A 16,362-nucleotide genomic window follows, 5' to 3' on the forward strand; every position below is an offset into this window, starting at 1 on the left:
AAAGGAAATCAAAGGTATACATATACAAAACCTATATTTTTTCATCATAATGCAGGGAATCAAGCTTTACATTTTCATAATCTATGTTGGATTATTTTAATTAGGCAACTGGAAGGAGTGCAAAAAGTACACTTCAAAGAGTAGGCGTCAAGATCAAGATGCAAGTACAAGATGCACTGAATTCGGTAAAACACGTTTATTGTTTGCAAATTCTAATGACGGAAAAATAAACTCGCTATTAAGGAAATTTATTTTTACCTATAGCCTGTTATTCAGGTCATTATTTTTAGTAGACTGAACAGTTCCCATACACTGCATCACTCAAACCTGAGCTAATGTGCCAGTAACTGAGTCATTTTGGCGATTTAAAACATTATCATTCAACCAGCCTGTCACGGGGCTGACAAGACGTGTGGATCCATGTGCAAGCTTTATTCTGAACAGAAGACAGACAACAGTTTGTGTTGTGCGAGAGTCAATGTAATGGAAAGGGTGACCTCTGGTGGTGAAAGAACGGAAGTCCATGGACAGAATTCGTGACACAGCGTGATGGCAAATAGGCTTTCCAACTAACGTAAATCATTATTAAATACAGTATATCTCTCACATGCATGTCCTACTGTACATTGTCCTGCAAAATCACACATATACTGTCCTGCAAAAGGGCAAAAATCCGGTTGTCATCCTATTTTAACATCAAGAAGTCACCATTTGGATATAAATAAACAAATACCGAAGAGAATCATTATTGCAGTGATTAATATGTTTCTGGCATGTAACGTTTTGCAACAATTTTTTTTACTGATGCAGTGTGTAGCTTTCATTTTTAAACAACCATGTTGGAAGATGTATTCCAGGATGACAATGTCAAGTTTCACTGGACCTAAGTCCAGTGTCTTATCATGGGACAGCTTAGTTCACAACCAAACAAAGCGATTGATATGGAGTGTGTACATGAAACCCGTGTACTACTCAAATACAGCACCAACACAAGCCATCATTCTCATTGTCTTGATGAGATGCCTGTTGGTGGTGGTGAGAAGGATGGAGGGAGAAAGGAGGTAGAGAGAAGGGAGTAAAGAAGGAAAAGAAGCTTCTGGAGTTGGCCCGCTTTCCACTTTCCTCGCAGCAGAGCTGGAAACTACGACTTGGCTCAAGCTGAGAATGAGTACCAGAGTGAGGCTGGATAATGTCATGATAATTCTTCAGTTACGGAAACTTCTGTTCTTCTACCTTTTTATAACAAAGAATCAGCTGTCCCAGAACAAGCTGCTTACATTATTACACCAAACATTTTAAAATTAATTTCATGATTTTTGATCAGAGCATGATTTGAGAATAGCTTTATTAGGTGTCATTTCCAAACTTGCCAATATGTTAGAAGTTATAACAAATCAATTCACATTGTTTAGAGAAGTTTAATTTTTTGGCAAGTCAAATTTGCTCTAAATGTAAAGTATTTAGACAAATAAAGCTGATTTAATTTTTTGTTTCAGGTCATGGAGTAAGACATGAAGAACATCAGAAAACAACTGTCAAGGCCACCCAGTTCTTTTCTGTCTTCTGTCAGCTTTGCGTCTGGTGGGCTGACATGAGTGGTCTTTCCATGCCTCCACTTAGACCTTTTGGTAGTGTCTGACACCGTGACTTGAAGCAGAAATACTCGCACCTGGCGGTATTGCAAGCACGAATAAATATGTATATAACGTTTTTAGAGTTATATATACTTTATAAGAGCATAAAAATAAATACATTTGTCTTTAAAAATTTCTTATCAATTTTAAGACAATTTAGAAAAAAATTATAAGAAATTTTGGTCGCTTTTATTTGATTTTGTCGTTGTTACATTACATGTACTTACTACAGTAATGACATTAAATTATGCATGATTAATACATTTTGTAAGATACATTTTCTTACAAAATGTTTTAAAATTTATAAGAAATATTGTAATAACTATAAGAAAATGTATTATACATTTTGTAAGAACGTATATGAAAATTCATAGTGAATTTTGTAAGAAAACTTTTAATACATTTATATTGATATTGCTTTGTAGAGTTTCATAGTACATTAGCCTGCCAACCTTTAGTTATTAAACAATTAGTTATTAACAATTATTAAATTGTTTAATTAAGGTTTATACATGCTAGTATCCAAGACAATATAAATCTTTTCATTACTATTGGAGCTGCCAGTTTTCTAAGTTTCAAAAGATTATTAAACAGCAAGCACAAACTATGCAAAAGCGGCAGCCCTTCAGGTGCACTTCGAATTCGAATGCAGTATCCAAAATCGTTCTCTTGTTTTCATAATGTAGGGAAGAGTGAATGAGGGTATAGGGGCGATTTTGAACACAGCCTTACAGTGCAACCAGTGTACTGTGATTCCCAAATAAACTAATCCGTTCTTTTTAATAAACAAACATCTTACAACTAACTGTAATACTTAAATCCTCATCAGGGATTGATGAGAATACAAAAATCAGCATCAGGGACTGGAGTCTTTCAACTCGAAGACTCCAAAATTGTATAAGTACAGACAAAGGCTCATTGTGAGATGAAGTCATATCTCCATTGCGTTTTACACTCTGCAAATGTACCAAAGGTATTCAAGTCAAGTCCCTGCAGGGCCACTCCTCAACTATTGTCATGGCAACGACCAAGAAGCCCCTTGAGGCTGCACCTGTTTTAGCAGTCAGGTACATACAAGCCATTTTTGGATACTTCAAACTAAATGCAGTCGGTTTGATTCAAATATATTTAGTTATACAGACAAGAAACACATCTATCATGAAGTGCGTTTTTATATTGTATTAGACAGCTTACATCAAGTCTGTAAAACACCTTCTAAAACATTTAGGAAAATTAACTCACCGTTGACGTCAACGGCTCCTTCCGAATCCAGGTGTGACAGACTCTTTGCAGTGACTGAAGTGAAGGGAAGCGTGATATCTGTGTCTTTAGATTGTGTATATATGTTCAGCTGAAGAAGTGCTCTGAGTAGATGGAGCAGCATTTTCTTCTTGTGTGCACAAACTTTTTGCTTCAGTCTTCAATGTCCGCTAGTATTCAATGGAAAAAAATAACCTAGAATCAAAATAAATCCATTCTAGCAGTTCTGAGATTTTTAAGATACTGTTGAAATAAAAAAATGGATGGAGTTATCTTGGTCTGAAAGCAGAGGTGAAACAAATGCATCAGTTCCAGCTATGTGTATACTGGAAATGACTACTGCCACTGGAGCTCCGTCTCTCTGTCTGTGTGTCTTTCGCTCTTTCTCTCTTTCTTTTTCTGTCCATCTGCATCATTTGGTTACAAAGATTCCCTAGAGAATCTGTTCAACAGCTTGTACAAAGAATCTATATGAAACATGCTTACCGACAGATCGCCTCTTTTGTAAATCTATGCAATTAAACCAGCACCTCTGGCAAAGAAAAGAGTGCCGGACTATTAACTAACAAAAATAAAACCAAGGAATGTGTTTATGAAGGCAGACTATAGGAGTCTATTGTGCCTGTGATGAGGTGCATTCTCACAGCTGAGGTTCACCTCATTGTTTCTTTATCCTGCCTTTTGTTATGGTGAATCTGAATGGCCAAGGGGCAGTGAACAGAACACTGTTGCTGCCCCTGCAGTCACTAGACTTATTGATTTATCTGATGGATTCCAGATACATGGATTTCTGTGTAAACTAACAGATGTTTAATTAGAAGAGAACATGTTCACTGATATTATTTAAACATACAAAATAGATATTCAAACTCAGTCTTTTGGAGTTCAAAATCTCAAAACTTTGACTTAAAAACACAGCTTTCAAAGTTGGAAAAGTCCAAACTGACACACGTAATGCCAGTATTTTGCAATGTACTCCTATACAAGTATTGAATAATAAGTAATAATTGGGCACCAAATTAATTTATTAGAATTATTTGAAAAAAATGATCATTTTAGACAGAAGACTGGAGTAATATCTGCTGACAATTCAGCTTTGCCATCACAGGAATAAATTACAAATACAATAGAAAACAGTTATTGTTAAATTTTAATAATATTTTTTTTTTTTAATTGTTTTTACTGTAATGAATTCATACAGTCTAGGTGAGCTTGGTGAGACGTCTTTCAAAAACATAAAAAATCTGGTGCTGTATGGCTATATAATTATTACATATATTGATATATAAATGAGAAGTAACCATTAAAAAAAAAATTGTTTTTACTGTAATGAATTCATACAGTCTAGGTGAGCTTGGTGAGACGTCTTTCAAAAACATAAAAAAATCTGGTGCTGTATGGCTATATAATTATTACATATATTGATATATAAATGAGAAGTAACCATTACATTTTGTACCTTGTTTTGATGGAAGCACCAGGCGGCGGCTGTGCTGTTCTAGTGCAGGCCAACGGCGAGGTCGTGATGCTAGCGGAGCGTGACCACAAATATGTAACTTTGGAGGCTTCTGCTGCATAATTTAAAATAATTTTAGTATGAGTAGAAGATATCACGCCCTACAATACTGAAGCAAAACATCTTGTGAACAATTTATCAACTCCAGGGGTGAGCAAGCAACAGGCTGTAAAAGCACAATTCGTTAATATGGTCACGTGCAGAGTGCAGACTGACATGGCGACTCTGGAAAAAGTAAACATTTCTTGTTGATCCAAACTTTTATATTGAATTTGTATAACATATTTTATATAACATAACAACAACAACAATAATAATTGTTGTTATGTTGTTGTTATTGATGTACCACAAACTCACATGGAATGCAATTTACTTTACACAGTCAGGAGCCGATTGTTTGGTGTAGGGCTGCTGTCTCAATCTCCCAGGGTCAGTACGGCTATTCCTGGCTTTCCTGCCCCATATGTCTATGTGTATATGAGCTGTACTGGGTCAAAACCTTACTGAGTGAAATGTCTGGATTAATGGTTGTGTAATACCACTGGCAGCTATAGTTTTATATCAGCAGATTTTTCTATGTTATGGAGTTGGTTAAAGGTCAGTAAATCTGTGTATGTTTGGCTTAGATTTTAAACGGATTTAAAACCATTTATTATATATAGAGTGTTTTACACCATATCCTGTCCCAGTTGTCAAACACTTGTAACAGAGATATCCCTCTGTGAACTGCACAAATTTGACCTTATAAGACGTTCCTTTTTGGAAAATGAAATATTTTAAATGAATGTAATTTTGTTGTGTATCAAGTTTTTTTTGTTGTTTTTTTTCTCGAGGGCCCTTTATGACCACTAGGTGGCAGAGAAGACTCATATCATATGTTTAGAAATGTAGGTTCAAGTGAAGCTATATTGAACATATTACTTCATTTTTCATTTTTGTTTAAAAGCTGTTTATTTCCTTTTTAAATAGAAAACATTTCTAAAAGTTCTTATCTAAACTACTTTTATATAGAAAACATAAAAATGCCATATAAATAAAATGCCCATTAAATGAGAACGAGAGACAATGGGCAAACTAGCATTCAAATATAGTTCAGTGAAAAATTTCAATACTTAAAAGTAAATTATTATCCTCATGCCTAAATCTCTGGTCAACTGGGGGTTTAGCCTTGCCATAGAGGCCTTATAATTATATACGGAATATATAATTTAGGCTCTTAGTGAATTTGCTTTTGTTATCAGAAAATACTTCCAATCCATGTGTATGGAAGTAACCTGTGATGCACAAATGGCTTTGACCAAATTATTTCTGAAGTGGCTATGGTCAACTCCAGACAAGAGAAAAGCATTGCTGCACACAATTACAGTATATAATATAATACAGTATATTGTAATACAGAACATGAATGCTAAAACATGTTGCCGTACAGCTGACACACAATGACCTTAAACGAATAGGTCACTAGAATAAACAAATAAATAAATAAATAGTTCACCTGCAAATTTACTCACCCTCAGGGCGTCCGAGGTGTAAATGAGTTTGTTTGTTTATCAGAACAGATTTGGAGAAATTTAGCATTACGTCACTTTCTCACCAATAGATCCTCTGCAGTGAATGGGTGCCGTCAGTCCAAACAGCTGATAAAAACACTTCACAAGACATTAACTGATGGACTGGAGTTGTGTGGATTACTTGTGGATTATTGTGATGTTTTTATCAGCTGTTTGGACCCTCATTCTGATGGCACCCATTCACTGTACAGCATCCATTGGTGAACAAGTGATGTAATGCTACATTTCTCTAAATCTGTTCCGATGAAGAAACAAACTCATCCACATCTTAATGGCCTTTTCAGCTAATTTTCATGTTTGGTGAACTATTCTTAAACCCTGGCCTTGTCAACATAGTTTTTAATGTCATGGAAATCCAAATGGATATTATAATATTGAATGTGAAGAAAAAGGTAAGTCATGGTGCAATATTTGTCTCTCAGTTTTTTTTGTTTGGCACACACATTATGTGCAGGCTGTGCTGTCTCCCTCTGTGTTGCATACACAACATTGACAGCCTGTAAAATCTTTTTATATATTGTCACTGCTTCATCAATCAACAACCATAAGATCTAATCATTTTTGCTCCTCTCACTGAAGTAGCAGTGCTGACAGCAGCTGTAACTTGCTGCCACTCAGTATATTCTTATTTTAGTGATGACACTCACAGACAATTATTATTATTTTTTGGCTTCTACTTTTAAATCTCTATTTATATGGCAATATTTCAATGCATATAATATCATATTTAAATATATATATTAGTGGTGTGAAAGTTGACTGGTGACATTGCCTAAGGTCTTCAATAATATGACAATTGTTAATCCTGACCAGACTACAGCAGTCAGTTTAATAAATAAGTAGATGTTATGAATGTATTTCGTAATTTAAAATATACTTATGTCGCCATTTGAAAATCGCTCAGGAAATGCAACTCATTTGTACAGCAGGCTGCATTTTAACACTGAATAACTGAAGGGTACAGCGCAGGCTTGACTTACCACCAAGACTTCTAGTTGACCATTTTCTCTTAATCACAGTCTTTGTGCCAGACACATTGTACCTGTAGTTCAAGTTAAGCGTTAAGCTCAGACAAGACAATCAAAGACCTGAGCTCACCAGTCCCCAATAATTGAGCAGCTCTAATGCATGAACTTCTGATGTGTTTCTATGGCAACCATCCAATCGGAGAGGGTGAGAATGAGCTTTGCTCGGGGTCTGTATCCTGTAGCCTACTGATTAGCCTAATATCACAGACCAACTCATGTCACAATGCATACGTGAGACAGTAATTGGTTGCTCCAACTCAGTCTGATGGAAACTTACACTGAAAATGGTTCTTATAGGTCAAATAACCATAGAAAATATAATCAAAGATTTACCTGATAGATGTAATGTTGCTTGACTTAATATTCTAAAAATGTAAGCTTTCAGGAACATAATAGGTTAATGGACCGTGATACAGCTTTTATATGTATACTCAGATTTTTTTTTACTCAAATTGTTATCACCAAGCAGATAAAATCAGGATCAATGCATCGTTTTTTTTTAGTTCAAATGAATCTACAATGAGAAAGAAATGGTTTCCTGGTTTAGACCCATTCCCCATTGTCCTAGGATTCACATGTGCATGAGTTATTAATATTCTTGCATTGTTGGTTTTGTTGCATGTTTTGTTGTTGGCTTATGTCAGGATGAGTTTGTTCCTAGTTAGTTCATTGTGTGTTTTCTTGTTGATGTTGCATGTGATGTTTTTTTTATTATTATTTGAATGTAGAACGAACAAGAACATTTACATAGAAATATGCATCTGTTGGTTTTGTTGCATGTTTTGTTGTTGGCTTATGTCAGGATGAGTTTGTTCCTAGTTAGTTAATTGTGTGTTTTCTTGTTGATGTTGCATGTGATGTTTTTTTTTTATTATTTGAATGTAGAACGAACAAGAACATTTACATAGAAATATGCATAAGGTGGTGAATACAATGTTTTCAGTTATGATGGTAGCACCAAAAGAAATGAATAGAAAAAAGAAAAGAAAAAATATCCAAATGTGTACATTTGTTTTGCCTTTTTATTTATTTATTTATTTAGTATCTTTCAGCCTCAAAATATATTTCACTAGTTCAGTTTTGAACAGTATCTGTTGTATGTGATGTTAATCATTTGCAACGATAGCAGATTTCAGACTTTTTGCAGATATTTTTTGCAATAGGCCTACAATATTATTGAATCGTTTCAATTGCTATAATATTAATATTCTATTTATATTACAAAATTACATTGAGTTAATTAAAGTAGTTTATGGATAAATAGGTTTTTCCTAAGGGATCATACAGAGAGGAAATGATCGAGGAGCGCTCGTAACACCTGTAGGCTGAAAGGGGCGTGGCTTCCCGCACACATCTATACTTGCAAGGGGCTTCACGCTCAGGTGACAGACGCGATTCATACAGTCCCAGAACAGCCAAAAACTTCAGTTATGAATGAAAATGCTTGCGTAACTATCCTCAAAGAGCTTATTTAAAAGAAAGAACCACCAGAGCTTTACAAAGAGCCCTTCTCCAAATGCCGTCCGCTGCGCGAATGGGAGAAGAGGAAGGAATGGGATTTATTTGCAAGCTGGAGTCTAGTTCTTCTGTCGGGGTTGAGTGAATTGATATACTTTGAGTGAATTGATGTATTAATTTGAACAACGGAGGGACGGCAGAAGACAGCTCGGGGCAGAATAAGAAGAGCGCGGGAGTGACTGTCACTGGATGCTGTATGAGGTGTCGCTCCAGCGGGCGCTTCGTGAGGGGCGATGGAGATGCTGATGGACTGGAGACCTCCCACATTTCTGCTTCTCACCTTGCTGTGCTTGTTTCCAGGTAAGATAAATAAGAAAATAAATATCAGCTAACTCACAATATAAACACCACATGTTAAAAATTCATATGTTGTTGATGCTGTGTTGAGCGAACTCCGACCAAGTTAAAAGGGACTGTATCATTAGTAAAGTCTCAAATCAACCTGTTTTGTTTATCTTAGGTGATACATTTATCTTATACAATAAGACAACTGTTTAATATTGTAGTTGAATGTGTAAACATGGCTGCAATGTGTAAACATTCAACTAAAGTTGATGTAGAGATTCATAAGCAAATAAAAACACATGTAGGCGTCCTCATATACAAAAAATATTTTTTGTAGTCACGAAATATTTTAGAAACGGACATTTCCTTCTTACCAACAGATAGCCTATATTTTATCCTGGTGTACACAGCCATGTTGTTCTTAGCTTAATGGGAAGTCATCACATTAACCCTTAACGACTTGAATCCTGATTTTTCCTTATAGTAAATCAGGTGGTAAAATGAAGATTGTTGGTACCAACTGCAGCCAACAACTGAAAGTAGTGACAGTGAATTCAGGCGCCGTGATATGACCATTGTCCTGACTAATCTCCAGCAAGGCTCAAGTCAGAGGAGCTTGTAATCCGCTGAATTACTCTGGCATTTTTACAAGCAAGGACAAGGTACGAATTCACTCTCAGTGCTGGCAGACAAGATTAAACCGTGTCATTGTGTTGCAGTTTTTTCTTCCTTGAGCTAAAAAACTCACAATACATGGACAAGGTTGAATATAATAAAATTGCATTCACATGCCCTCGTAACCTCTTGGATGTTTCGAAATGTAGTGAGCCTTATTAAACTGGTATTGGTTGCTTTGTCAGGGTTTTGGTCTGTGTTTCCAACACGGCAAATTGCTGATGTGGTAGTGTTTTCTGTACCTCCAGGGAGGCACCATTATCGCATTATATGGAGAGTGTGCCTTATAATGGGGAAACTGCCAGATGACTGCTGTAGCCTGCAAATATTAAGCCGTTTTATTTGACCTGTCTTGAGTGACCCTGAAAGGAAATTGCCACCATACATGCTGCCTTGCAAAATTACTACATTGCAGTTACTTTTTTTGTGGTAGCCTGTAGAATATTATGCTTGATTTTGAAAGGACTTCATATTTTGAGAAACATTTCACCTATATGAAAATTAATAATGTACTCACCCATAAGACTATGATAAATCTTTGAAACACAAATTAAGATTTTTTAGAGAATCCTGAGAGATTTCTGTCCCTCCATTGAAAGTTAAAGTTAGGTACTCAGGTAAGATCCAAAGAGGTTATAAAGGTCTTGTAAAATTAATCCATATGAATTAAGTGGTTTAAATTTAAGTAATGTGAAGCGATATGATTTCTTAATATAATTTACAGATTTCACTTTTATTCACATAAACACACATAGATAGAACACATCACATACAGTTTGGTAAACATGGAAGATCCATTACATACCAAAACAAACCTCATTGGTTTGCACGCATCATGCACCCACGTTTGAGCTTCCATGTTTACCATATTTGATGTGCTCTATGTATGTGTGTCAATAATTTTTTAGATGTAAACAAAAGCCTAAATTAAATCTGTTCATCATATAAAGCAATCGTAAATCACGGTCACGGGTCGTGGTGCGGAGGAAGCACACGTTGAGGAAGGAATCCATAGATAGAGTCTTTAATTATCAAAACACTTGGAAACTGAGGGAGACTCCAAGGCGGTACCGGATCCGGGTCCCATGGCGGTACCAGATCCGGGTCCCATGGCTCTGGAGGAGCAGGCACAGCAAGTCGCTTTCGAGGAGCTGGCACTGGAGCAGACTCAGGGGCTGGAGCTGACACTGGAGTGAGCTCTGGGGCTGGAGCCGACACTGGAGCGCGCCTAGGGACCAGAACCAACCGCCTTCTCCTCCTCCTCAGATTCCCCTCTAGGCTCGGGGTGAAAGGCGCGGCTGGCGGGCGTGCCGTTGCGGTGACCGGCGGGCTTGGGTCAATGGCGGCCGGCGGGCCTGAGAAAGCCACGGCCGGTGGGTTTGAGGAAAACAAAAACTATTAAAAAAGACAGAAAAAAAACATGGGGAAAGGACGCTGCTTACTTTTAGTTTTTTGTGGTCTTGCGTTCTGTTACGGGTCGTGGTGCAGAGGAAGCACACGGAGTGGAAGGAATCCATGATAGAATCTTTAATTATCGAAACAAGAACAAAACACTTGGAAACTGAGGGAGACCACAACCCCGATACAACTTTAACGCAAGACAAGGGAACTGAGGAAAACACAGGGCTTATAAACATATGGAACGTAATCAGGGAGAACAGAAACAGGTGAGGAGTAATCAATCAAAACAGGTGAACAGAATAAAGGATGATTAACTAAATGAGAACAGGAACTGAACCAAATAGGGGCAAACAGGAACTAAACAGAAACAAACATGTGACAATCACAAGACTTTATGTAAACCAATGGATTAATTTAAATTTTTTTACAACAAATTTATGACCTTTATGTATCTTTAAGTTTTAGTTTCCTGGGACCTCATTTATCAACAGTGCGTAGAAAAGGTTCTATATTTTGTCCTTATATTTACACACATTTACATATAAGTACAAGTTGGTAGATCCCACACTTTGCGTGAAACTGTGCTTACGCACTCATTACGCACACGTCTGTGCGTACGCACTGTTGATAAATGAGGGCACTGGACTTTAAGTGGAGGGACAGAAATCACTCAGATTTCATTAAAATATTGAATTACACATGAAAATTTTAATTAGAAGGATGGAAATTGTATTTTTTTTGTAAAACATACTCCAGTAATTTAGTTTTATTTAAAATTTATTTAAAAGCCCTTTTTACATAGTATTTTTTGTGATAATTTAGTGAATTAAATATATTACAAATTAACAATTTTTTTTTAACATGGTGGACGCAAACTAAAACAGTAGATTATTCATAACACATGAATATCTGACATATAGCTTCACATTATGCAACATCTGAGCTAAAACAAAGGCTTAAAATAGTAAAGCAAATATTATAAAATTAGTTCTGACTCTAAAAACTGATTGGATGAGTCACAACCGCACAACAGTTGAATTCTGTATTTACATGTTTCTCTAGTTTGTGTTGCCCCTATAACTTATTCATGTTCATTTGCGGGACATGTTCCACCATGTATTTTTGCATTACTCTTTTGTTGCTTTCACATGTGATAATGTAAATTTGTCCTGCCCACTAGCTGTGCAAATATAATAATATAAACAATATACTGGATGACAAATTTCTTCTGTTATACTACCCATCCCTATTTACATATATTTTGAATTCGCTATATGGCATATCTACAGTATATCTCTATATGTGCAGTCCTTATTAACTCCAGGATTTACCAGGAAACTATACGGCTGACATCCATTAAGCCCACATTCATCTGTCAAGAAATATCCAGACAGATCTGAGACAAGAGACAGATTCAGCTCTCATTAATGCTTTAGAAGAGACACAGCATCGCATGTAAGTGCTGCCATATCACACCTGCTGCCCCGTTGCCCTCCCCCTCTCTCTGCCACCTGCAGGAAGTAGTGCAGCGAATGGACGGACGCCCCTGCCATACAGTTTTCTCAACATGATTCTTAAATAATTATAATTGCAAACTGTTTATAAACTTGCATGCAATTTCAACAGCAGATCAACATGGCATCATAGTTGCATTTCCCTTGAGAGCCCGCTGCGTGCTCAAAGGTGCCGGTGTGTCGCTTTCCGGAGCGTAGGCGAGGGCGACGCTGTTTTACAGCAGGTGTAAGTTGGGAGAGTGGATACAGTAATGAGGATCTCCGCCATCTAAATGAGGCCATGGCTCCTCTGGGCACACTGCTGTGCGCCTGTGTGGGCTTCAGAGACACCTGGGAAACTGCAAACTAGCTGACCACACACTCCATTCATACTTCTATATAGTGTCATTGTATGTGCAGAGTATGTTTTATGGGGATTATTGGGGAGAAATAGCTATCTCAGCGGGATTAGACATGGAGAAGGTTATCCTTTCATTAGGATGGACGGATCCCTGGCATAGATCAGCTGTCAAGGGCTATATTGATCTAAGCACCACAATAACACATGTGATATTACATGAGGCATGCAACCCAGAGCAATTTTTAATTTAAATACCATGAAGCGTGTGCTGTATGTACATCTGTACATCTGTGAAAGTTACAGTAAAAAATGGAAGCTTTGGTTCCCAGAATTTTACTGTAGAAACATTTTAGGTTATACAGGTTTAACATAAATTTACAGTAAAAAAATTAAATATATATATTATATATAAATAATATAAATATATAGATTTTAACCATTATAATATAATATAATATAATATAATATTATATAATATAATAAGGGTAGATTACTTACAAATTATAGCCTTACTTATTTTACTTATTACAGATTACATGGTGAAAACTGTAGTTAGTAACTTAATCTAGGTTACTCATTTTAGGTAATGTATTCTGACTACTTTTTAAAATTACTTTTAGAATACGTTTTTTTTAATAACTTGTTTTAACCTTACCATTAAACATCCCATATTGATATAAAAAGCAAAGAGAAAGAAAATATAGTTCATTTTTTATGTCAACGTCATAAAATGCATTAAACATTTCATTACGCCAGACTTTCCCAAACTGGGCTTAATGTAAGAACTGCAGTGTGTTTGTAAGTTGATAAAAAGGAAAATTTAGAAAGTTTTAGAAGTTTAGAAGTTAGAAGTTAGAAAGGAAAATTTAAAAGAGAAAAAATAAGAATTAGGGAGAATCAATAAATTATGTATAATTTACTGTCATTGTGTGAACAATATGTAATCATGTAATCCATAAAAAAGTAACTGTAATCTGATTATGAACATTTTAAAATGTAATTTACTCTAATTACAAGTACTCCGTTTTTGGAATCTGATTACGTAACCCAGATTAAATGTAATCAGTTATTACCCAGCCATAAATATAATATAATATTAACTTTGTTAAAAACACAAGTGTTAAAGAAAGAGCCACATCATGAATCGAAGCTCACAAGACGTTTTTCCACAAGCTGAGGTAAACAAGACTATTTTTTAACATCCAACAACTTTAAATTTCACAGTAATTTACTGTAAAATTACATGAAATGTCCCATTAGGTTTATTACAGTTTTTCATAGAATAATGAAACCTACTATTAACCAATTAACAGGTTTTATACCACCATAGCATTTTTTTTTACAGTTTTTTATATTTTTTAAAACACTGATTATAGTGCAATATATTAATTTTTGACTAGTAGTCAGCGCTATTCGCTTAACCTGCTGAACATGATGTTAAAATGCGGTTTAGGGGCAAGATTGATCCTGGAGGCACATAATCCCCGTTACCCTGGATAGTCTGAGGGGGCTGACACAAATCCTGTTTTTTAGGAGGTTTGACCTGGATTTAGGCAGGCCAGACCTGGTCGAGCGAGGCTAATAAGGGCCTAAAGGATCCGATCCGGGCCAGCCACCTCAGAATACACCAGAAGCAGCTGTTGCACCTTGCAGATTAACACCACTGATTGTTTTAAGCTTTCATCTGCCTTCCCCCCCTCGCTCTCACTCTCTCTGATCTGCGACGGAGTCGTCCGTTCCCTTCTCTCTTATCACGGCGGAGCATAACATCTCTCCCCCATCTCTCCTGAGCTCTTATTAAACCTCCCCCTGCCCTGCCACTACATCTGTGCAGCTGATCCACATCCGTCCGTCCTTCATCGCACTGACTCTACGTGACAGACATCTTGTGAAAGGGCCACGTGTGTTTAACTCTTATCTAGGAGGGCTTTTTATTACACCGTCCCTCTGATAGTAGTACCAATTACTCTATCTGATGTGCCTGAGGATGAGAAATGGCCATGTGAGATAATATCAAAGGTGGAAGAGGTTGGCTATGCTGTGCACCCATCACCTGCAAATGTAATTTGGGAGAATAATCACAGGCATGATGGAGCTGAGCCCGCAGTCATCTGTGTGGGGCAGCATTCAGCACCTGGAGCATGAAGCACAGCAATGACTTCATTCTGAATCCCCAAAATAGCAGTTAAATGTCCAAAGACAGTGATTATATCTGAAATTAAGCAATATCACACATGCTTACATGCTCATATTCAGTACAGCAGCAGTGAGTGAGATTTTGCTTCTAACAGTTTTGTCTTAGACAAGAAAACAAGAAATGGACATAACATTGAATAATTAGACATAATATATATATATATGATGAGTTGGACTATTTATTTATACACAGTCCCCCCATTTTCAGGGGCTCAAATGTAATTGGACAAATAAATATAATCCATAACATCTCTCCCCCATCTCTCCTGAGCTCTTATTAAGCCTCCCCCTGCCCCGGCGCTACATCTGTGCAGCTGATCCACATCCGTCCGTCCTTCATCGCACTGACTCTACGTGACAGACATCTTGTGAAAGGGCCGCGTGTGTTTAACTCTTGTCTAGGAGGGCTTTTTATTACACCGTCCCTCTGATAGTAGTAGCAATTACTCTATCTGATGTGCCTGAGGATGAGAAATGGCCATGTGAGATAATATCAAAGGTGGAAGAGGTTGGCTATGCTGTGCACCCATCACCTGCAAATGTAATTTGGGAGAATAATCACAGGCATGATGGAGCTGAGCCCGCAGTCATCTGTGTGGGGCAGCATTCAGCACCTGGAGCATGAAGCACAGCAATGACTTCATTCTGAATCCCCAAAATAGCAGTTAAATGTCCAAAGACAGTGATTATATCTGAAATTAAGCAATATCACACATGCTTACATGCTCATATTCAGTACAGCAGCATTGAGTGAGATATTGCTTCTAACAGTTTTGTCTTAGACAAACAAACAAGAAATGGACATAACATTGAATAATTAGACATAATATATATATATATGATGAGTTGGACTATTTATTTATACACAGTCCCCCCATTTTCAGGGGCTCAAATGTAATTGGACAAATAAATATAATCATAAATAAAATTCTTATTTTAAATATTTTGTTGAGAATCCTTTGCAGGCAATGACTGCCTTAAGTCTGGAACTCATGGACATCACCAGAGACTGTGTTTCCTCCTTTGTGATGCTTTGCCAGGCCTTTACTGCAGCTGACTTCAGTTGTTGTTTGTTTGTGGGTCTTTCTGCCTTTAGTTTTGTCTTCAGCAAGTGAAATGCATGCTCAATCGGGTTGAAATCAGAAATTCAGAATATTCCATTGCAGAATATTCCAATATTCTTTTTTTTGCTGTATTTCCCTTTACACTTCAGAATTCTTCCGGCTGCTTCTGCCCTCTGTCACGTCATCACTAAACACCAGTAACCCAGTGCCACTGGAAGCCATGCATGCTCATGCCATCACACTGCTCCACCATGTTTCACAGATGATGTTGTATGCTTTGGATCATGAGCTGTTCCAAGCCTTCTCCATACTTTTTTCTTCCCGTCATTCTGGTACAGGTTGATCTTAATTTCAGCCGTC

General features: G+C 36.9%; 1 protein-coding gene across 2 annotated transcripts in view; it reads left to right on the forward strand.

Annotated features, from left to right (window-relative positions):
- Positions 1–8,410: 8,410 nt before the first annotated feature.
- LOC107713439 (endothelial cell-selective adhesion molecule-like) overlaps positions 8,411–16,362 on the forward strand; it is a 51,829-nt gene continuing 43,877 nt past the window's right edge. For both annotated transcript variants that reach the window (XM_016518922.1, XM_016518923.1), the window contains exon 1: positions 8,411–8,827. In XM_016518922.1, the coding sequence (XP_016374408.1) occupies positions 8,761–8,827 (67 nt within the window). In that variant the 5' untranslated portion in view covers positions 8,411–8,760. The remainder of the gene's footprint in view (positions 8,828–16,362) is intronic.

Source organism: Sinocyclocheilus rhinocerous, unplaced genomic scaffold, assembly GCF_001515625.1.
Source record: "Sinocyclocheilus rhinocerous isolate Xijiao unplaced genomic scaffold, SAMN03320098_v1.1 scaffold689, whole genome shotgun sequence".
Classification (NCBI taxonomy): domain Eukaryota; kingdom Metazoa; phylum Chordata; class Actinopteri; order Cypriniformes; family Cyprinidae; genus Sinocyclocheilus; species Sinocyclocheilus rhinocerous.